This window comes from Ornithorhynchus anatinus, chromosome 9 (genome assembly GCF_004115215.2).
Source record: "Ornithorhynchus anatinus isolate Pmale09 chromosome 9, mOrnAna1.pri.v4, whole genome shotgun sequence".
Classification (NCBI taxonomy): domain Eukaryota; kingdom Metazoa; phylum Chordata; class Mammalia; order Monotremata; family Ornithorhynchidae; genus Ornithorhynchus; species Ornithorhynchus anatinus.
Genome location: NC_041736.1, coordinates 951990 through 974588, shown reverse-complemented (window position 1 = coordinate 974588; position 22599 = coordinate 951990). Strand labels below are relative to the sequence as shown.

The following is a 22599-nucleotide window of genomic DNA, read 5'->3' as shown; positions in this document are numbered from 1 at the left end:
AAGGACTTCTTGTTATGCAAGCTGGGTCCAGCGTGCCCTACAGCATGATGGCAATAGTGTCTGCAAGAATTTGTAATGAACTTCAATTACTAATAGATTATGGTTAATGGGAAATATGTGCCATAAAGATATGGGTTTTTATATGCTCCTTCTGCTACTCTACAAGGTGCTGATTTATGCCATAATTTAGGCTCATGTTCTCCTGAACAAAAAAGCCTAAATTTGTGGAAAACTGTTTCACCCATAACAAATATTTAAGATCATTCTGCCCTTAATATAGATGAAGGTGTCCAATTAGATATTCATCGGTTTCATTCAGCACTTGTGTTTTTATTGAAACACAGACTTTGTCCTTTGGCAAAACGTCCCGCGCTGGATAGCGCAAGAAGCTGCAGGGCCTGCGGCCACCAAGGTGGCATCAGGAAGACCCATGGCCCCTGCTGGGGGCTGTGAGCTGGGGAGGGGGTGGTCCTGGGTAGGACAGGAGGGGGAGATGGACTGAGGTTCCCCCGAGTCCCTCTGCCTCCTCCACTGAGACCCCCTGCAGACCTGGGAACCACCAGCCTGGCCTTGGCCCCTAACTTAATGAGGGTGAAGATGGATGGGTGTGGTGAGAGGGGAGATGGCATGGTGGCAGGGGTGAGGACCACTGCGTTAGAGCTGTAGGAAAAAAGTTACAAAACTAGATTGAGGATACAGGGGACACTAGGGACTGGGGAGGCAGGGGATGAACCCCGGGGTATGAGAGGGAGGCCAGAAAACCCATAGACATGGGAAACGGAGTCAGAGAGGACAGGGTGGAGTTATCTGGTGAATTCACTGAAGCGGAGACCTGAAAGCAAGGCCCTTTTAGAGGAAGTGATTTCTGGCTTGCTGACATGAAACCGCTGAATGTTTCCTGGGCCTCAAGGACCCAATTACCCAGGAATTTTCTCAGATATACATACTTTAGACTATGAATGATGTCGCCCACAACCTGACAGTAGCCCAGGACTCTGCTTCTTGAGCTGCTTTCTATCTCTAACTCTCCTGCAGTGACCCAGCACGGACCATGCAGTTCCTCTGACTCTCCCTTCTCCATCCTTGACTCTCCCCCAGGGACTCAGAACAGACCATCCAACAGCCCTGACTCTCTCTTCTCCATCTCTGACTCTCCCAGAGTGCTCTAGCATGGCCTATGCAACCTCCTTAACTCTTCCCCCCTCCAACAGGCAGTGGGGTAACTGTACAGGAAATCCAGTGAAATGGGACACAGCTCCCAGGACTCCAAGTGGGACCACCTTGGGTCCAGATAGGTCTTTGGGAAGCAGGGAGACCCCTGCAGAGCCAGTAACCAGGCAGTCTCTGGCAATGCAAGGCCCAGAATCAGTTGTCTCCATGACTCACAATGGTAAATGTAAATGGTAAATGTAAATCGGGAAGCAGCGTGGCTCAGTGGAAAGAGCACGGGCTTGGGAGTCAAGAGGTCATGGGTTCTAATCCAGGCTCTGCCACTTGTCAGCTGGCTGACTGTGGGCAAGTCACTTAATTTCTCTGGGCTTCAGTTCCCTCATCTGTAAAATGGGGATTAAGACTGTGAGCCTCATGTGGGACAACCTGATTACCCTGTATCTACCCCAGCGCTTAGAACAGTGTTCTGCACATAGTAAGTGCTTAATACCAACATTATTATTAAATAAGCAGGGCCTCTGCCTCCCCACATGAGTGCAGTCCCCAGGTAGCTATGTCCAAACGGTGAGGAGGTGACTCATTCTCTGGCCATAGTGGTCACTCATGCCCTCACCACGGTGAGGGCTCCCTGGCAGGCTGGGATAATGGGCTTTCAGGTAGGTTTAGAAAATGTGACTGTCACTGGCCAGGGTTGATCTTAAATCACCACCTCCTCCACTCCCTCCCCTACTTCCTCCAGCCCTCTTTCCCCCACCCTGTCCCCATCCCCCTCCACTGCCCAGAACAACAGAACAAGAAACTTCTCTCTCAAACCCCTTGACCAAACATGAAATGCCCAAAGCCTGAGGGGGAGACTAAGGGTGCAGGGCAGGGAGTAGGAAGCAGGGGTAGTTGAGAAATAGGGCAGAAGGGGTTTAGGGGGATCAGGGAAGGGTTGGGGGCAGGGTGGAGAGTAAAGGAAGGTGGGTGGGGCTAGAGTGGGTACAAGTGGAACATCAGGAAGGTGGGAAAGGCTGGGGAGAGTGGGGTCACCCACTACTCCTCCTTGGCCCCGCTACAGCCTGGACATGAGATGGGAGAGCAAAGGCACTCTGGGGTTTCAGGGAGATTGCTGTGAGATTGGAGCAGGGTCAGGAGAGCAATCTGAGTGATTCTAAGGTTTGGCGATGTGCACTCAGGTGCGAGGGGCACTCGTCCCAGTGTGTCTGCCTAGCCGTCGGCCAAGTCTGTCCACCTCCCCTGTGGCCAGGCCCAGCCACACCTTCCCAGTCGTCCCAGTTCTGTGTCTCCCCAGGAAGGTTGAGTGGACGATTCCTATGTGAAGCTGCCCAACCCCATCACCCACCAGACCAGAGTCTCCTAATTCCCTCCCCCGATTTCTTTGGTGGTCTGTGGGATTCCCTGCTATCAAACAGCTCCTGGGGCGGTCCCAGGCACCACTTCCCCAACATGGTCCCACCAGGGGGGCATGGGAGGGTGTTACACTCCCAGACCCGAGATGTCGGTCTTAAATCTAACCTCTCACCCTGTCCCTCCTGGCATCCGTGAGGAGAGAGCTTGCAAGCTCCTGCTTGCCAGAACCTGTCTGCCACAGGCTTGAAGCTGCTGCCTAGGCTCCAGCAGGATCAACATCTCCCATTCCTCCATATGATTGGCTGCCTGCCTGGCCCCCAGGATCTCATCAGGAGGAATGTCCTACTCTGGAGCAGGAGTTAAGCTGCCAGCAAACAAGAACGTTGTTCAGGAACAGCAGCAGTTGGGGGAGATGGGTTTTCTCACTGACCGGGGGTTATATCAACCCGTCAACTGACTGGTCCTCATCACCCACTGACTTGGAAAGAGTAAAGAGGGTCTTGCTTTGGGGGTGGGTATCTAGTTCCATCCCCCACACCTGGGGAATATGTAATTCAGCAGCCTCACCCACCCTGCCAAATGAGCTCACCAGGTTGGGGAGAGAGGAAACTGCTGGGAGACCTAGAAGGAGAAACTGCAACAACATCTTCAACCCCAGAGCAAACTTTAACAGAAAATCATGCCTCTAAAAAACACCTCAAACTTATCTTAAGCTAACAGGAAGGCAAGTGGAACCCTTTCATCCTTCCTTTTCTTTCCCCCATAAAATATCTTTTAATCAATCCCAGGAGAGCAAACACCATAGGGAACACCATAGCAGACAGGCCACCAGCGGTACGTCGAGTACTGCCTTTTGGCAAGTTCCGCCTCCAGGACGCTCTGAGGACCCCCTAATGCTGCCCCAAACCTATTTCCGGGGGGAGTTAGAAAGGAGAAGCTAAGTCCACTAAGCACTACCGGCCAATACAATTCTGCAAGTGCAGGGTTAATACTGGAGGAGATGGGCTGGCGGAGGGGGAGCAGGGGGCAGCCGGCCGACCGGTCAGGGCGCCACCATCAATGCCTCCAGGTTGTTATTGAACAGAACCTTCCCATCTCTGTGGACGCTGCATGCAGGGTCCCGCAGGGCTTCCAGGACCCCGGCTCTCAGAGCAGGCGGCACCACCTTGCTGAAGTTGCAGGTCTCGGTCAAGAAGTCCAGCAGCAGCTCCCCATCCCCGCTGCCTTCCACGAAGCAGTCAGAGATGTCCAAGTCAGACGGGAGCTCGTGAGACTGGAAGCGCATCCCCCCGGCATCCAGGGCTGCGGCTACGTCGGCCGCAGAGATGTACTTGCACAGATCGTCCCGGGGCAGGGAGGCACCAAACTGCTTCCACAGGTGGGCCCAGCCACTGGAGCCTGCCAGACAGACCGGGGGGGTGGGGGAGGAGGTGAGTGGGAAGCAGGCCCGTGGGGCTAAACCTGCTAGAAGGGGTTCCTGGCTGGGAGGTGGACCGCTCCTAAAAATGCCTCTCTCATGCCAATGGGGGCTAGTCCTGGAGCTGAGGGAGGGATCCAGTTTTTGCCATTGCCCCCTAGACTGTAACTCATTGTGGGTTATGAATGTGTCTGTTATATTGTAGTGCTGTACTCTCCCAAGTGCTTGGTTCAGTGCCCTGCACACAGTAAGCACTCAATAATTTGATTGATTGATTGCCATTCAACGAGATAATGCAGAAGCATCAAGAGGCAAGCTAAGCCTGCAGACCATAACCTGAAATGATGCAGAAGGTTCAGGGAGGCCCTTCCACCCACATACCATGACTTGAGGGTAGAGCATATTCGGACTGTCTTGGTTCAAAGAAAGTAAGAGATTGCCCATTGCTCTCAAACAGGGTTCAGCAGCCTAGCCTCACTGATGGCATGGACATACATGATGGGACCTGCGTGCCTTCTGCATAAGAATAGAGAAGCAGCGTGGCTCAGTGGAAAGAGCATGGGCTTTGGAGTCAGGGCTCATGAGTTCGAATCCCAGCTCTGCCACTTGTCGGCTGTGTGACTGTGGGCAAGTCACTTAACTTCTCTGTGCCTCAGTTCCCTCATCTGTAAAATGGGGATTAAGACTGTGAGCCCCACGTGGGACAACCTGATTCCCCTCTGTCTACCCCAGCGCTTAGAACAGTGCTCGGCACATAGTAAGCGCTTAACAAATACCAACATTATTATTATTATTAAGAATGGCAAACATGCTGAGGAGCACTGGGAGAGACCAGGAGGGAGGCAGGGGAGATGGTGGGGGAGAGGTCACCTCTGTGAAGCAAGATGCCAACCGTAGGTGAAGAAGCCCCCCAGAAAGGAGGGGCTCCCCCTCCACTAGATGGCAAGACTGGGCACTCTGCCCCTCAGTCCAGGCCCAGCCTCCTCTAGAGTGGGAAAGCTGGTCCCCTGTGTTTCAAAAGAGCCAATTTCTTTCCCAGGAAGCTTTTCTGAGTCTCCCCATTTCCTTGGCAGGCCCCCATTACAACCACTTCAAGAACCGGCTGGGGGGGAGATGCTTAGGCAGGGTGCCCACATGTGGCCATAGTCCTTTCTCAGGCTCCAGCTGCACAAGGGCCAAGGAGAGGTCTGAGTCTCTGGGTCTCTGCTGGGCAGCAGGTTAGCGAGAGTGTGAGAGAAGCTGCAGCGATGATTTGGGGTGCGGGGGCAGAGGTATTGGGGCAGGGGCACTGTGGCAGTCAAAACCCCTTTACCCCTGCCCAGTGTGTGGGCATGTGCATACACAAACACATGAACACACTCATGCATATGGCCCCAGTCCACAAAGCCTGAGAGAGTGACTCACCTGACACGAGAATGATCAGAATCCTGGCATTGGTGTCCAGAAGTCCATGGAAGAATGAGAGGGTGGCTGGGATGTCCTTGACGTAATACAACATCTGGAGACGGGGAAAGGTGGGCTGAGAAGCTGAGCCGGGAGGAGTGGGGGCTAAGAACGGGGCTTCCCTTGGGCTCCCCACACTCACTGTGGAGCTGGAGCCAATGGAGCCCAAATATGGATGGAAAAATGGGTGCCCCCACCAATTCTACCCTTCCACATCCTCCCAACCCACCTACACACCTCCTGCCTCCACCCGGCCAGAGCCAAAACTGTTGGGGTGGCTAGGGCCACAGTTAGCAGGACCGGCAAGATGGCCAGGATCGCCAGGTTGACCGGGGTCAACAGGTTGGCCGGTTTAGCAGGTGTCCAGAGCCAGGGTCAGTGGCCTGGCCAGGACTGACGTTGGTGGGGTGACCAGGGCCAGGGTCTGCAGAGTCAGTGGGGCCCAGTGCAGGCCTACCTGGATGAGGTGGATCAGGTCCCACTTGCGAAGCTGGTGGCTAGCTGTGGTCCGGTGCTGGTATTCCTCAGCCGTCTCCTGATGCCAGGTAAACCTGACGCCCTCCAGGCCTGCTGTTGTGGCCACACGTTCTGCCACACAGAATTGGGAGTGCTAGCAGATCACCCAGGCCCATGGGAATCCCCAGCTCTGAGTCCCAACTGGATTTGCTCAGCACCGACACCCTCCCCAATCCCCAGCACAATGAGGGTGGGGGCGAGGGTGGGGGGTGGCTGGCAACCAGGAGTCATTCTGAACCCTGCTTTTCTGCTCCATGAGTATCCAGGGCCCCTCACTGGCCAGAGCCCCGTGAGGTGGGAAAACAGCCAGACCAGAAAGATGGGGCCGCATCAGCCCCGTGGAAAACTACAGAGAAAGCGGTCCTCTTGGGATCCCCGGTGTGTCCTGGGCACCAACTGTTTGCAGAGCGCTGTATCTGCAGGCTGGGGGAATGGGCAGATGTTATGAGCCATCCAGAGCTCACAGAGAGATGGGGAAACCGGGTGTTGGGAGAAGTGGGGAGGACCAGCTGGCCCGGGTGAGTGACACACCTTTGTACTTAACGATTTGCTCAGCGTTGGGCTCCACCACCTCATTGTTGATTGGGACGCCGGGGTACCGAGCGCGGACCTGGGTCACGATCAGGAGGTCAATCTCCCCTGAAAGACAGCAGATACACCAGCATCACATGGTGGGAGAATGGTGCCATAGTTCCTCTGGAAGCCCTTCAGAGACTCTGGGAATCAGAATGCAAACCCCCTCTCTCCTGCCCTTCTCCAACCCCTTCCTGAGAGGTGACCAGGCTGCCTGGGCATGGACCAGGCAGCTCAACCTGGACTGTAGTGAGTGAGAGAGAGAGAGAGAGAGAGAATGAGCTCCACGCCATCACCCCAGAGCAAAGGGGAACTGGGAAGAGAAGGGGAAAGAGGGGAAAGAGCAGGTAGGAAAGGGATAAAGGGAAGAGAGAGGCAGGTCTACGTGAGGGAAGTCTCTGCATCTATCAGTGCATCCTCCCTGGCAGCACAGCTCCATGAGGCTGGAGATGGGGACTGTCTGACTACTGACCATCCAACACCCTACTCTCCTCCCATAATCCAACCCCGACCATCTGACGCTCCCGATTCTCCCTTTTCCATTCCTGACTCCTTCTATAACCCAACCCAGATCATCCAAAGATCCTGACTCTTCCCTCTCCATCCCCAACTCTCCTCCATGACTCAACAAGGACCATCCAACGCTTCAGACTTCTCCTCAGTGATCCAGCATGGACACCTATCCATGGGCCTCTCCAACTCTGCTGGACCTGCTGGTGTTCCCGGGTGCACAGATCCCAGTGGAGATGGATTCTCTGTGTTCACACCCTGCTTGGGGAAAACATATTTCCTGCTTTGGTTCTGATCTTGCTGCCCTTCAGTACCAATGGGAAGTCTTGCCCTGGAGAGGTGGGATTTGTCGAAATACTGCATTCTTTCACCCTGACCACACCCTCATGCTTCTGTGACCTCCAACCCTGCCCCCTCCCAGTCCACATCTGTCCAACCTCAGGGTACTGGCCCTTCCTCACTCGGAAGCCCACCAGTCCCCCCGACCCCTGAACCTCCTGGGTACGCTTCTCTTTTTTTTTATGGTACCGACTGCTACCTCTAATGTATTCTAGCACTTAGTACAGCGCTCTGCACACAGAACCGTAAGCTTCTTGAGGGCAGGGACTGTCTGCCACCTCTACTGTACTCACCCAATGCTTAGTACATTGCTCTGCACACAGCATGCACTAAATAAATGTGATTGCCTGATTGATTGACAGGCTTCTGATACTCACTAACTGATGAAGCAGCATGGCCTAGTGGAAAGAGCACAGGTCTGGGAATCAGAGGACCTGAGTTCTAATCCCAGCTCCACCACTGCCTGCTCTGTGACCCTGGACAAGTAAGCATTTGACAAATTCCATTAAAAAAAGGTGACCCCTCCCCAACACATACCTTGGGTGGCCGGTGATCTGTGATCCCTGCAGCTGAGAGCAGCTACAGGCCAGGGTGGTGAAGGCTCTGTGTCCCAGCCTCCCCCAGACTATCCCTGGGGGTAGGGACAGTGGACTGGGCTGCTGGCCTCTAGACTGTGTGGGTATGGAATGTGTCTGTTATATTGCTCTGTTGTACTCTCCCAAGAGCTTAGTAAAGTGCCCTGCACACAATAAGCACTCAATAAATCCCTGACTGACTGCAGGAGGGTGCTTGGACAGCAGGGACCCTGGCCTAGCCACTTCCAATGCCCAGGGGTCCCAGTCACACCTAGGAGGGGTAGAGCTGATTCTCTTGGACCTCTAGGCATGGAAATCCAAGGGAGAGGTCGTGAGGAACGGTTTTTCCTTTTTTAGTGTCTGCTTTTCTGAACGTGTAAAACACGTGATCTCTTGGCAAAGTGTATCAAACACAAGCAATCTGCATGCCTAGCAGGGGGTGGTAGAGGTGGTGGTAAGGGGGGGTTGAGGGGAGGCAGTAGTGGCAGGGGAAGGAGGAGGCATAGTCACATCTGTGCCCGCACACGCTGACTGTGGGTTTCTAAACTCGGGGCCGGCCAATACCGAGAACGTGGCCTGGATCCCAGCTCCAAAACACTCCCTATTCCCTCCGGCCGTTCGGCCCCTCCAGCTTCCAGGGAGACTGAGAGATGGTCAGGGCTGGTGGCAGAGGGCCATGTCCCGACAAGGGCTGGCCCTTGGCTCTCTTCACCTCCAGGCAGTAGACCAGGCCCGAGTGCAGACGGATGTGTGTGGGAGTAAGGGGGGGAGGAGGGAGGAGCTGCTGGCTGGCTCCTCCTTCTCCATCTCCCAGGGATTCAGCTTCCCCTCGCCTCCCTCCCCCACTCTCCGCCTCCAAGTTTCGCAAGGATCCCAGAAAGTGAGGAAAGTTTCCATGCAGAGGCCACCTCCCGCTGAGTTTCCGGCTCCGCTCTCCCTCTAGGATCCATGAAGTAATAATATTGGAAGAAGCAGCTGGCCTAGTAGATACAGCATGGGCTTGGGAATCAGAAGGACCTGGGTTCCAATCCCGGCTTCAACATTTGTCTGCTGTGTGATCTTGGGTAAATCATGTTTACCCAATGAGAGAAGCAGCGTTACCAATAGGGTTACCAATAGAGAAGCAGCGTGGCGCAGTGGAAAGAGCACGGGCTTTGGAGTCAGGGCTCATGAGTTCGAATCCCAGCTCTGCCACTTGTCAGCTGTGTGACTGTGGGCAAGTCACTTAACTTCTCTGTGCCTCAGTTCCCTCATCTGTAAAATGGGGATTAAGACTGTGAGCCCCACGTGGGACAACCTGATTCCCCTGTGTCTACCCCAGCGCTTAGAACAGTGCTCTGCACATAGTAAGCGCTTAACAAATACCAACATTATTATGTTACTTCTCTGTTGCTCCGTTACCTCATCTGTAAAATGGGGATTAAGACTGTGAGCCCCAAGTGAGACAGGGACTGTGTTCAATCTGATTTTTACAGTGCCTGGCACAAAGTAAGCACTTAACAAATGCCACAATTATTATTACCAGCATTTAGTAAATACTTATTGTGTGCAGAGTACTATACTAAACACTGAGAAAGAGTAGACAAGAGTGAATTAGACACAGTCTCTGCTCCTCGAAGGGCTCACAGTCTAGGAATAAAGGTGCAGGGGAGGATTTTTTAATATTACTTGTTAAGCGTTTTCTATGTGCCAACCACTGTACTAAGCACTGGGGTAGATACAAGATAATCAGGTTGGACACAGTTCCTGTTCCACAGGGGTCTCACAGTCTAAGTAGGAGGGACTATGATTTAGTGTCTGTTTTCCTGAGGTACAGAAAATTGAAGTGACTCACCCAAGGTGATGCATCAGACAAGTGATGGAGCTGGGTTCTTTCCACTAGGCCATGCTGCTTCTCTTGGCACCAGGGCTCTGGGATTTGCAACCAACTATTTCTTGGTTTATCAATTCATATTAATTCATTAATTTTTAATTAATTCATATTAACGTCAGTCTCGCCCTCTAGACTGTAAACTCATCATGGGCAGGGAACGTGACTGCTAGTTCTGTTGATTTGTATTCTCCTAAGCATTTGGTACACTGCTCTGCAAATAGTAAGCACTCAATAAATATGATTGATTAATTGATTGATATCTTTCACAGAGTGAAAACTGCAGGAACTCAGGTGCCCCATGGCCCTGCCAGCAGCATGAGCCAAGGTGATCAGGCAATGGTTGCTGCTTCAGCACTTTGGGAGGAATTTGCATCCAGAACTCAATTTATCAGTCCCTGCAGCCTGGCTAGAGGTGGTTCCAATGGTTTCCCCTTCCTCTTGATCCATGTAGTTCAGGGAAACCACTGGATAAGTATTTCTCCCTATTCCGCCTTACTGAGCCACGAGCCCCTACTCTTTATCCATGAGCCCCTGCTTCCCAGAGCACTAAACTGGCCACCTACTGAGAGCAGAATCCTGTACATAGCATTGTATAGAATGCTGTAAAAAAGAACAGAATCCTGTATAGGGCACTGTACTGGGGACCTCCTGGTTGCAGAGAGCTGTGCTGGATGCTTGCTGTGTGCAGAGTACTGTACTGAGTGCCTAGTGGATATAGAGCACTATACTGTGGAGCGAGTGGATTGTTCATCCCAAGCGCTTAGTACAGTGCTCTGCACATAGTAAGCGCTCAATAAATACTATTGAATGAATGAATGGATGAATGGATGCAGAGCACTATACTCAGTGACGGCTATGTGCTGAGAATCAGGACAGGAGGCCAGGGCTCAGGTGGCCTGAGGTGCAGCTTTCCCTCTCCTCCCCAGTGCCTTTTCGTGGAGGCTGGAGCACATTCTATCCCTGCCCCACCATGGCCACGACCCCAGCCCCTGGCCAGCCCTGGTCACAAACTCCTACATAAAAGCAGCTGGGTCTTACCTGCACCTCCTCCAATACTGAGAATGTTGATTTCTTCCTTTCCCTCGCCAATGCTGGAAAAGGAAAGAACAAATGAGAGAGAGGGGGGCAGACACTTCGGATACCCGGCCCCAGGGCAGTGCAGTCCAGACCAGCTCAGGGTCAGGCCGGGAGTAAGCAAAGCCCTTGGAGAAACCCCGCCCAAACCCACCGGTCGGTCGGGGAAGATCTGTGGCTTTGGAATGCCGGGAGAAGGCGCGGGCTTAGAGTTTATTGAACTATGACTAGATCGGCTTGGTGACAATTGTTGTTCCTGGAATCTCCCAGGGCTGGGAGGGGCTTTGGGAGGTCATGTGGTCCAGGCCCCTGCCTTCAGGCAGGTCAATAACAGAATGAGGGATCGGCCTGTTCTTTTCAGGACAATTCCTTACCGGCCCCAATGTTGACCCGCCCTAGGCCCTCTGGCCAGGACAGTGGAGATCACAACAGAGGGAGGGGAGGAGAGAGGAGGGGAAGGAGACAAACCAATCGTCTGTCCACACGGGCTTCGTGCATGGGGTCCACCCACCCTCCCTCTGAGGGAGTAGGGACTAGGGTGGTCTCTCCATGATGCCCACCCAACCACCTTCCCTTCATGACACCCTGCTAGAAAAGGTATTTAACTGTTTACTGTGTTTATTAAGCACTGGGAATGAGTATACATGTGGGAATTACATGCGGATCCTGCCCCAGGAGGGGCTCACCCTAAACAGAGAACTCCTCCCCCTTCCCGTCTCCCGCACTTCCCCTTTCCCTTCTCCTTCCCCCTTTCCCTACTCCCTCCCCCCCGTGCCCTCCTTTCTCCTCCTCCTACCCCTTTCCTACTTTCCCTTGCTCTCTCTTCCTCATCTCTTTCCCTCTCCCTTCCCCAATCTCCCCACCCCCTCTCCCTGCAGGGCTCCCACCTCTTCCACCTGGGATGGGGATGGGGGGTCGATGGGGGCCGGGGGAGGCTGTTCCTCTGTCCGAGGTATCAGAGCCTCGCCCTCCCCCGACCACGTCAGCCCCCGTCCTGCAGCAGGAGGGGACCGGCAGGCCGGGACCAGCCGGCCGGGACCCGGCGACGTTGGCAGCGTCGGTAGCGGCTCCGGAGCCCCCGGCCCGGTGCCCCCGATGCCCCCGGTCCCCCCGGACTCCCCCGGGCAGGGTCCGGGTCGGTGGGTACCTGTGGAGGAGTGGCGGCAGGCGGTCCCCGATGAAGGCCCGCATAGCCTGGTGCTCGGTGGAGCGGGTCAGGAAGAGGCGGAAGGCGCGCATGTAGCGGCCGGGCTCGGACAGCAGGCTCCGCGCCGCTCCGGACATGGCGGGGGGTGGACGGCCGGGGCGAGGCAGGCGGGGGCGTGCGGGGCTCTGTCTTCTCTTCTGCTTCTCCTACTATCCGGCCTTGACACGCCCCGCTCCTTCCCTTCTCCCGCTCCGATCCCCGCCCCGCCCCTCCTCTCCTCTCCTCTCCTCTCCCCTCCCCTCCCTTCTCCTCCCCTCCTCCTCCTCCTCCCTCTCCTCTTCTCCGCTTCTCCTCCTCCTCTCCCCTCCGCTTCTCCTCCCCCCTTTCCCCTCTCCTCCTTTCATCTCTCCCCCTACTTTCCTCTCCCCACTCCTCCTTTCCTCTCCCCTCCCCTTCCCTCCTCTCCCCCCTTTTTCTCTCCCCCCCTCCTTCTCTTCCTCCTCCTCCTCCCCCTCCTCTTCTCCTTTCCTCTCCCCTCTCCTTTCCTCCTCTCCTTCTTTCCTCTCCCCTCCCCTCCCCTCCTCCGCCCTCCTTTCCCCTCTCCTCCCCTCCTTTCCCTTCTCCTCCCCTCCTCCCCCCCCCTTTCCTCCTCCTCCGATTCTCCTCCTCCCCCTTTCCCCTCTCCTCTCCTCCTTTCCTCTCCCCTCCCGCCCCTCCCCTCCTTTCCCGTCTTCTCTCCGCCTTTCCTCTCCCCTCCCCCGGCTCCCCGGCCGGCCCCGCTCCGGGCCTCCGGGCCTCCGGGCCTCCGGGCCTCCGGAATGCCTCGGGCGGCGTCCGCTCAGAGCCCGCGGGGTCGTGGGAGGGGGAGACGAGCGGAAGAGGTGATGGGGAAACCCGCTACACCCAAAGCAGGGCCCTTCTTCGGCTGCCAAGGAAAAATCACTCTGAGTTCCCCCTCCCCTCCACTTCTTTCCTCTCACTCTCCCGCTTTTCCCCTCTCGAAGTGGGTGGGCAGAGGGGATGGGCCGTGGTGAGAGCAGAGGAGGTGGGCAGAGGGTGTGGGTAGAGGTGTGGGAAGAAGAGGTGGATAGAGGGTGTCGGTAGAAGGGGTGGGTAGAGGGTGTGGGCAGAAGGGATGGGTAGAGGGGGTGGGCAGAAGCGGTGGGTAGAGGGGGTGGGCAGAAGGGATGGGTATAGGGTGTGGGCAGAAGGGGTGGGTAGAGGGTGTGGTCAGAAGGGGTGGGCAGAAGGGATGGGTAGAGGGTGTGGGCAGAAGGGGTGGGTAGAGGGTGTGGGCAGAAGGAGTGGGTAGAGGGTGTGGGCAGAAGGGGTGGGTAGAGGGTGTGGGCAGAAGGGTGGTGGGCAGAGGGTGTGGGTAGAACGGGTGGGCAGAAGGGGTGTGGGCAGAAGAGGTAGATGGGGGACTTCCCGCTGAAACCGAATCAGCAGCGGCTACTTGAGCACTAGATCAGCGCTTTCACTTCCCGCAGCTCCCCCGGCGTGGGCAGAGGGGCCTCTGCCCACCGAGGAGGCCCGGCCGCTGGGACCCGAACCAGCTCTGCCCTAACAGAGAACCACGGGAAGAGGAAAGAGAGAGAGGATGAGCCTGCTGCTGAGCGGGCCTGCCCATAGTCCAGCGGAAATCAGGTTCCACCCCTCCTTCACGGCCCTCCTTCATTCATTCATTCAATAGTAGTTATTGAGCGCTTACTATGTGCAGAGCACTGTGTTAAGCACTTGGAGGTGTACAATTCGGCAACGGATAGAGACAATCCCTGCCCAATAACGGGCTCACAGTCTAAACAATAATAATGGAATTTGTTAAGCACTTACTAAGTGCCAAGCGTTGGGGTAGATACAAGGTAAGCAGGTTGTCCCAGATGGGGCTCACAGTCTTAATCCCCATTTTACAAATGAGGGAACTGAGGCACAGAGAAGTAAAGTGACTAGCCCAAAGTCACACAGGTGACAAGTGGCAGGTCGGGGACTAGAACCCACGACCTTTGACTCCTAAACCTGTGCTCTTTCCATTAAGTCACACTGCTTCTAAACAGCTGCCACCTCCTCCAGGAGGAGGAGGAGCAGCCGCCATCCAGTACAGTGCTCTCCACATGCCAGTAACCCAAAAGAGCGCTCTGCACCCAACGGGCACCTTGGATAGCGGTCTGCACATGGTCAGTGCCCAGTACAGTGTTCAGTATAGAGCAAACACTCAGTACAGTACTCTGCATACAACAGGCACCCAGTACAGCCCTCTGAATTCTTTCAATCTTACTGAGTGCTTACTGTGTGCAGAGCACTGTACTAAGCTCTTGGAAAGTACAATTCAGCAACAGAGAGAAACAATCTCTACCCACAATGGGCTCACCGTCTAGAAAGGGAGAGACAGACATCAAAATAAGTGAACCGGCATTAATAGCAACATTATAAATAGAATTATAGATATATGCACATCAAAACAAGTAAACAGACATTAATATCAATAAATAGAATGATAGATATGTACCTATGCAAACACCAGGCTCCCTGGATAGCACTCTGTACACAGTAGGTGCGCAGTACAGTGCTCGGCATACAACAGACAACCAGTGCAGTACTCCACGAATAGGCACCCAGTACAGCATTCTGCAGGCAGCTGGCACACATCATGCACCCTGGATAATGTTCAGCACACAGCAGGAGCCCAGTTCAGTTCTCTGCACCCATCAGGCATCATGCACAGTGCTCAGTGAACAGTAGGCGCACAGATCAGTGCCGGAGACAAGGAAACATTTGGCCGCTCTGAGGTGGGATTGCCTCCTCGAGGTGGTGTTCACACAGGTGCATGAAATGCTGCAGGCATTATGCTGGACATGCAATATAATAATTATAATGATGGTATTTGTTAAGTGCTTACTATGTGCCGAGCACTGTTCTAAATGCTGGGGTGTATACAAGGTTATAATAATAATAATGTTGGTATTTGTTAAGCGTTTACTATGTGCAGAGCACTGTTCTAAGCGCTGGGGTAGACACAGGGGAATCAGGTTGTCCCACGTGGGGCTCACAGTCTTCACCCCCATTTTACAGATGAGGGAACTGAGGCACAGAGAAGTGAACTGACTTACCCAAAGTCACGCAGCTGACAAGTGGTGGAGTCAGAATTCGAACCCACAGCCTCGGACTCCCAAGGCCGGGCTCTTTCCACTAAGTCACGCTGCTTCTCCAATATGATGCAGTGATGTCCTATGGAAGTTGTCCCAAATTTAGGGCATGTCTCCGGGGGGATCCCTGCCCCCCTCCTTGCTCCAGAGCCAGCACCCCATCCTCCCGTCCCCTGGACACAGGTGACCTTCCCAAACTGAGGGACTCAAGTAGCAAATTTCCAGGATGGCTGCCCCTTTGACCATGCACCCTGAGACTACCCTCCTTCCTTGTCTGCTGGAGCCAGGCCCCTTTGCGATGGAGGCAGCAGGAATCGTGGGGCCCCGGAGCTGGAGGAGCAAGCAGGCTCTCGCCCCTGTTCCGGACAAGAGACTTGGTTGAGAGTGGTAGGGCATGAGGGAGATCTGGCTGGCCCAGGGTTGTCCTGGGTAACGGGGCATAGTTGGCTCTGCTGCAGGCACACCGCAAATGTGGTATGACCGGGGCAGTGCCTGGCAGCTCTGGGAGCACCGAAATGGCCACTGAACTGGGTCAGAGCTGAATGCCAGCCTGAGTGGATGCCAGTGCCAGCACCAATCTGCAGCCCCTCCCACAGTTTCCAGAACTTCCCATGGACTCCAGCTTCTGCCCCAAGCTGTGGGCGGTGGGGCCGGGGCCTAGGGGTTCCAGCTGTGGGCAATGGGGCCTGGGTCTTGAGATTCCAACTGTGGGGAGATGGGGCCAGGGCCTCAAGGCTCTAGATGTGGGGCCAAAGCCACTGTTTCAGTCTCGCTCACCTAGTTCTCCGAACAGACTTTGGAACTTCTGAGCAGTTCAATCAGGCTGATAAGGAATCCAAGTCACTGACTTCTCCCTTCCCCCTTCTTTTCTCCATCCAATCGATCAATCAGTCAGCCATTCGATCAATCACCTGCCAGCCCCTCTCTGCCTACTTATTATTATTTATTATTTTTTTTAGCACTTACTATATGTAAAACACTATACTAAGCTCTGGGGTAGTTACCTTCATTAGGTTGGACAAGGTTCACCCTCCCACATGGGACTCACAGTCTAAGTAGGAGGGAGAACAGGCACTGAGTCCTGTTTTGCAGTTGAGGAAACTGAGGCACAGAGCAGTGAAATGACTTGCCCAAGATCACACAACAGAGAGGGGGGAAGCCGGGATTAGAACCCATAACCTTCTGACTCCCAGGCCCGTGCTCTAGCCACTATGCCATGCTGCTTCTAGCACTTACTTTGTGCTAAGCACTGTTCTAAGCACTGAACACTGATTACTAAAGTAATCAGATCAGACACAATCCCTGTCCCACATGGGGTTCACAGTTTTAATCAGGGCAGGGATCAGAAAGCCTGGGTGGGGACCCTCCTCCCTCAGGCAGGGAGCCAGCCCACACCCAGGAGTATTTCCAAACAAGGGAACGTGGGAACCTGCAGCTCCCCCCAGTCCCGGCCTGTGATGCTCAGTGGGACCCCAGTGCCAGATACGGGCCCCAGAGCCCAGGTTTAGCCCCAGAGAGCAGCCCAATCCCAGCCCCAGTGAGCAGCCCAGACCCAGAGACTTTAACCCTAGTGAGCAGCCCAGATCCAGGTGCTGTAAACACCACCGTCTGGACCGAAGCCTGGTCCAAGGAACACCTCGGGGAAGCTGGGGGTAAGGGAGAGGAGCTACGCCCCGCAGTCCAGCCACCCGCCGGCTGGCACAACTGGCAGGCTGACTGGGACGCCTGGAGACCAAAAATCCCATAAGAGTTGCTAAGTCGATAACCTGGCCAGTCCATGCAGACAAGTCTGGCTGAGAGTTCTTAGCCACAGTGAACCGAAAGTTGACCAATCACCTGAACAGAATTCCTACAGCCCACCTACTACCAATGCCTGTGGGCTACAATGGGAGCTGCTGCCAGGGGTCTTCGCTCTGCTCTTTGGGAGTTTGGAAGGGGTCCCCTCTCCCAAACTGGTGGTGGAAAATGGCCCCTAAAAAACTGTTGGATGCCCCTCACCCCAGTTATTGCCAGGAGAGAGGGAGGTCATGGTCTGGCCACTCAGGCCTGAGGCAGGACACCCCTTTCCTTTTCTGAGAGCAACCTGCAGCTGTCCATTCTCCCCCAGAGGAGAGAAAAGCCAGATCTGAAGCAGGTGCAGTACTGGCCCTTTTCCGACAACGCACACACCCCAGCAGGTGGAGGTTGTGGACCTCCTCCCCATCCAAAAGTGGGGAGCCAGTCCACTCCCCAGCTAAGCCCTGGAGATGGTTGTCAGGGTAGACAAATCCTCAGCTGAGGCCTGAGTTAGGCTTTACAGAGTAGGATTTTAGGTGGAATTGAAGTTAGGATTTGGGTCTGGGGTTAAGGCTAGGCTAACATGATCAGATGTACCCCCAGATGTCCAGATGTCCCGGATGATACCAATTTGAGGGCTCTCTTTCCTACTTCAGCCCATTGGGATCCCACTTTGGCTGGACTGGTGGGGTCTTTTGTGTAGGCTCTAGAGGTGGCTGGAGGGGTGTCTGGTGGGGTGGCCAGAAGGGCATGTCTCTCATTCCCCCAGAATGTTCTGGATCAACAGGCAGGCCTGGTCATTTGGTGCAGTCACGGGCCCTGCCGACCCCTGTGGCACATCTCCCAGCATTTCTGCTCCCACAGCCTGAATGAGGGCAGCAGAGAACAGTGGATGTGGACAGTAATCTCCCTCACCTCTCTCCACCCTCCCTCCTTGGACCTTCTCCTTCTTGCTCTGGCTTTCTTCCTCCCTCTAACTCTCCCTCTTTCTCTCTTTTCCCAGCTTCTTCTCTGCTCTTCTCCCTTCGAGATTCCCTCTCCACCAGGACCCTTCAACCTTCCCCCAGAATCTGGTCACTTCAGGAGTGTCACCTGTCGCTTGGGGACGGGTTCATTTGGGAATTGGAGTGGCGAGAGAGAGAGACCGGGGTCAGAAAGCCTGAGTTTTATACATAATTTATTCTGTGAGGAGAATTAAATTGTTAAATGATTTTGGATGCAGCGAATTGAACCTCCCTTTCAGGAGGCCCCTTTGGGAAGGAAAATGGTTATTTAATGATATTAGAGCTTTCCTATCGGGAGGATTATATTTATGTTACTCACGTGTGGCAAAACACCCAGGTCCCACCCAGGAGGAATTCACTTATGTTTTGTTCGCACATGGTGAGACGGCTAGCTCCCACCCATGAACGCCTCCCACTTGGGAGGTATCCACTTATACGTTACCCATCTGTGGCGAAGCACCCAGCTTCCAGCCCCATGAGCGTTCAGCCGGACACTCACCCATCCCACGGCTCCAAAACACCCAGGTCCCATCCAAGAAGAATTCATTTAGGCTTTGTTCACACGTGGTGAGGCAGTTAGCTCCCACCCACAAATGCTTCCCACTTGGGAGGAATCCACTTATGCATTACCCACCTGTGGTGAAGCGCCCAGCTTCCAGCCCCACGAACGTTCAGCCGGACACTCACCCATCCCACGGCTCCTCATTTGGTGCAGGCAGTGTGAGCATCTCACATTCTGAGCAGAGGTGACCCGCAGCTGGCTGCTGTGAGTTTTGATCCACTGCACAGAAGGCCAGGGGCTGCAGGTATTTATTACCTGGGCTCCCAGGCCATTACAGCTTCCAGCCTCAGTTTATCCAATCTCCTCCCTCCTCCGTCCTCCACACCTAATTTGATTGGTTCCGGGAGCGAGGGACACCTTCTGTATTCCCGGCCCGGGCTGTCAAACTGGTGGTTTGGTTGTGGGGACAGTATACCACCCACACTTCCAAGTTCTGCCTTGCTGGCTCGGGCAGTCACGAGATAGCATTTGACCTTGAGATGGTGGGTACTCCGGGTTAACCTTGGGACAAGGGCCAATAAATTATCATTATTTTTATCATCATCAACATCATTATTATTAATATTTGTTAAGCGCTTTCAATGTGTCAAACACTGTTCTCGATAATCAGTCTGTGCAACTTATTCACTGGACATGGCACCACAGGCTGTATTTGACCACTGCTAGGATAGCACCCACTTGCCCCTTCTGGGCAGTGCCCCTGATTTGGAAAGGTTTGAGTACTTCATAAGGGGGTGGATGCAGGGCTGCAATGTCCACTTTCTGGGGCTCGGTTTACCAGGAACTTACCTCCCTTGCTTTAGGCAAGGCCCCATGAGTTACTCCACCCTGAGCAAGGTCCAAATGGAGACAGTTCACAGCACCTTTTCCCAAGCCTCGCCTTCTGGAGAGGCACCTCCTCGCTGAGATGGGAGGTGGAACTGGAGGCTTGAGAATGAAGGCAAGTGAGCGTACAGAGTCTGTCTCAATTTATACAATCACACTTACACACAACTGCCCTACAGGCTTGAAGGTGAGGCCCAACCTTGGGATTTTATCAGTGCACGTGGGTGTGGCTGATCTATCGATTGGATTTATTGAGTGCTTATTACTTGCAGGACACTCCACTGAGTGCTTGGGAGATTACAGTTCGATACAGTTGGTAGACACAATCCCAGCCTTCAAGGGGCAGATGAAGCTCAATTTTCAGTTTCCATGCCTATGAAGAACCTCCTCCACTGCATTTCTGTGCTTGTTCCCAGGGTGTCTGATGCTGCTTTCCCTTCTCCCTCATGGGGTCTCGACCTTCTCGAAGTCTCAGTTCTAAAACTGCCATCCCATTTCTGATGGCCTCCTGCAGGGCCGACCTGTCCTCCATAGCTGTCTGGCCAGGCCCAGGGCTCTGTCCAGGTGCCTATAGTTGTCCATTTTTCCCCAAACGCTGCTGGTGCAGCTATGGTGTTGGGTCAGGGCTAGGTACTGCATCCAGACCTTCAGTCTGGGGCAAATCCTGATAATAATAATAATAATAATAATAATGGTATTTGTTAAGCATTTCCTATGTGCCAGGCACTGTTCTAAGCACTGGAATAAATACAAGCTAATCAGGTTGGACACAGTCCCTGTTCCACACAAGCCTCTCAGTTCCCTCATATATAAATATGAGAATTAAGACTGTGGGAACAGTCTTTAATCCCCATAATTACATATGAGGGAACTGAGACACAGAGAAGTTAAGTGACTTGACCAAGGTCGCACAGCAGGCGAGTGGCAGAACGAGGATTAGAACCCAAGTCCTTTTGACTTCTGGGCCCGCGCTGTATCCACTAGGCCATGCTACTTCTCAAGCTGCTTAATACCCGTCAGCTCCCTGAATCTGTCAGTGCCACATCCAGAGGGAAAAAATGCAATTAGTAACAATAAAATTTTAGAAAAAATAAGCAAATGGAATATGGAATTGAAACACAATTGAAAGTGTTATGGGGGCAATTAGTTGATGAACCCCTAAGAAAGTGGGTCGTCAGGAAGCTTTGAAGAACATCATCTAAAAATATAACTTTTTTTCCACAGATTCTTATCAACCTACATTTAGGTCACCAGGCAGAAATGACAATCTGTGCAGAAATTTAGCCTCTATTGTCAATAAACTCACATTCTGACTTTTATTTCTTTAAACCACTGTAGCAACATCCCTCTTGCTTTTGTTTCTTGGCAAGAAACAAATTAATGGTATTTATTGGACACGCCCTGTATACAGAGCACTGTACTAAGGGCTTGAGAGAGTACACTACCAAAAAGATGGCAGAGAAGACCCTTGCCCACAACGAACTTAATCTGGAGGGGGAGAAAAACATTAAAATAAATTGCAGATGGATAGGTACATATGAGTGGCTGCAAGAGGGGTGAATATCAAAGAACAGAACCAGGTGTATAAGTGATATGGATGGGAGGGTTTAGACAGGGAAGTCAGAACCTAAATCTGCTTACTCCAATTTCCCCTCCATCTCCTTTCCCTTCCCTTCCCCAAATGCAGCCTTTGTTGTCATTTGTTCTCTCTCAGGGACAGGTAGTCTCATCGATGCCTTCTGCTGTTTCACGGAGTCCCTTTCCAGCTTGGACCAGGCTCAAACCCCCCTGCTTTTAGCAGTGGCAGGGGCAGACAAGCAGAACCATGGCTGGAAGGGAACGAGAAGAGGAGGGGGAATGCTGGAAAAGTGTTGATGTGGAAGAAAGAGAAAAGGGGATGTCAGCATGGAGGAAAGAGGAAGGGGGATGTTGGAATAGTGTTGGCATGGAGGAGAGAGGAAGGGATTGGTTGTGGTTAGAGCAGTAATGGCACTAGAAGAAAGAGGAGGGGGGATGTTGGAGTAGAGTCAGCGTAGAGGCAGGAAGAAGGGACTGGCTGAATGGTTGGAATAGTGCTGGAGTGGAAGGAAGAGAAAGAGGGTTGGTTTCACCTTCCGTATCAACCCCCATCTCCACTCCCATGACCTGCCAACTCCTCCACAGAGCCACAGTCCTCACACATCCTCCTGTCAGGGTTCCTGTCCTCACCATCTCCCACCCCAGAGCCCACTCTGTTAAGAGAGAGCAGACAGATTGCTGGAGCTCCCCTCAGAGTTTAAGCACAGTGCTCAGCATATAACGAGCACCTGGTAATCCTCTCACCTCTCTGGGATTCAAAGCCTGCTCTGGACAGAGGGAAGCCCAAGTCGCCAAGGGGAAGTGTGAATCGGGTCCTGCTTTCTCGGAAGGTGTTTATTCCACACGAGTGCCTGAGTAAGAGGCTGACAGGAAGATGGAAGGGAGAATCCCCGTTCTCCCTGAGCTCCCAACTATAAGTCACATTATGGCAATACAGTGCCCTTGGACTAACCTTGCTCCCTGTCCACCGTCTTCAGGCGACCAAGCCTGGCATAGCCCAGTGGCTTCTGTTCCAGCACTCTTCCAGCCCTACCCTTCTGGCATTGCAGCGACTCCTCTCTTTCTAAGACAATCTGGCTGCTCTGAGCTCCAGTTCTGTTCATTCTCTGCCCATTTCCACCTTCCAGCATTCCTATGAGCTGATGAGTAGAAAATGTCTTTTGGTAGTTGATCTGGATAATAATAATTATAGCGTTTACCAAGAGTTCACAAGGAGCCAAGCACTGGGCTAATTCTGACGTGACTTTGACTAACCAGATCAGGCAGAGTTACTGTCCCAGCTGGAACTCACAGTCTAAGAAGGAGGAAGGGCTGGTATCTTATTTCCATTTTACAGATGAGGATTCTGGGGCTTAGAGAGGTCAAATGAGACTGTGAGCCCATCTTTGGGCAGGGATTGTCTCTATCTGTTGCCAAATTGTAAATTACAAGCACTTAGTACAGTGCTCTGCACATAGTAAGTGCTCAATAAATACTATTGAATGAAAACAGGCCCGTGGTTAATATGGGACTCAAACCTGGAGCCCAGATTCATTCATTCATTCAATCATATTTATTGAGCACTTACTGTAGGCAGAGCACTGTACTAAGCACTTGGAAAGTACAATTCAGCAAGAGAGACAATCCCTGCCCACAATGGGCTCATAGTCTAGAAGGGGGGAGGCAGACAACAAAACAAATAAACAGGCATCAAAAGCATCTCCAGGGACTTGTCCTCTGGG

The 22599-nt window shown here is 53.4% G+C and overlaps 1 protein-coding gene across 1 annotated transcript; it reads right to left on the bottom strand.

The window, feature by feature from the left end:
- Positions 1-3170: 3170 nt before the first annotated feature.
- Positions 3171-12247, bottom strand: LOC100080018 (histamine N-methyltransferase-like). Its single transcript, XM_007669486.3, has 6 exons — positions 11991-12247; positions 10808-10860; positions 6431-6538; positions 5841-5971; positions 5345-5438; positions 3171-3921 (listed from the first exon to the last, which is right to left on the bottom strand). The coding sequence occupies exons 1-6, from the start codon at positions 12125-12127 to the stop codon at positions 3566-3568; spliced, it is 879 nt and encodes a 292-aa protein (XP_007667676.2). The 5' UTR covers positions 12128-12247; the 3' UTR covers positions 3171-3565.
- Positions 12248-22599: the final 10352 nt, after the last annotated feature.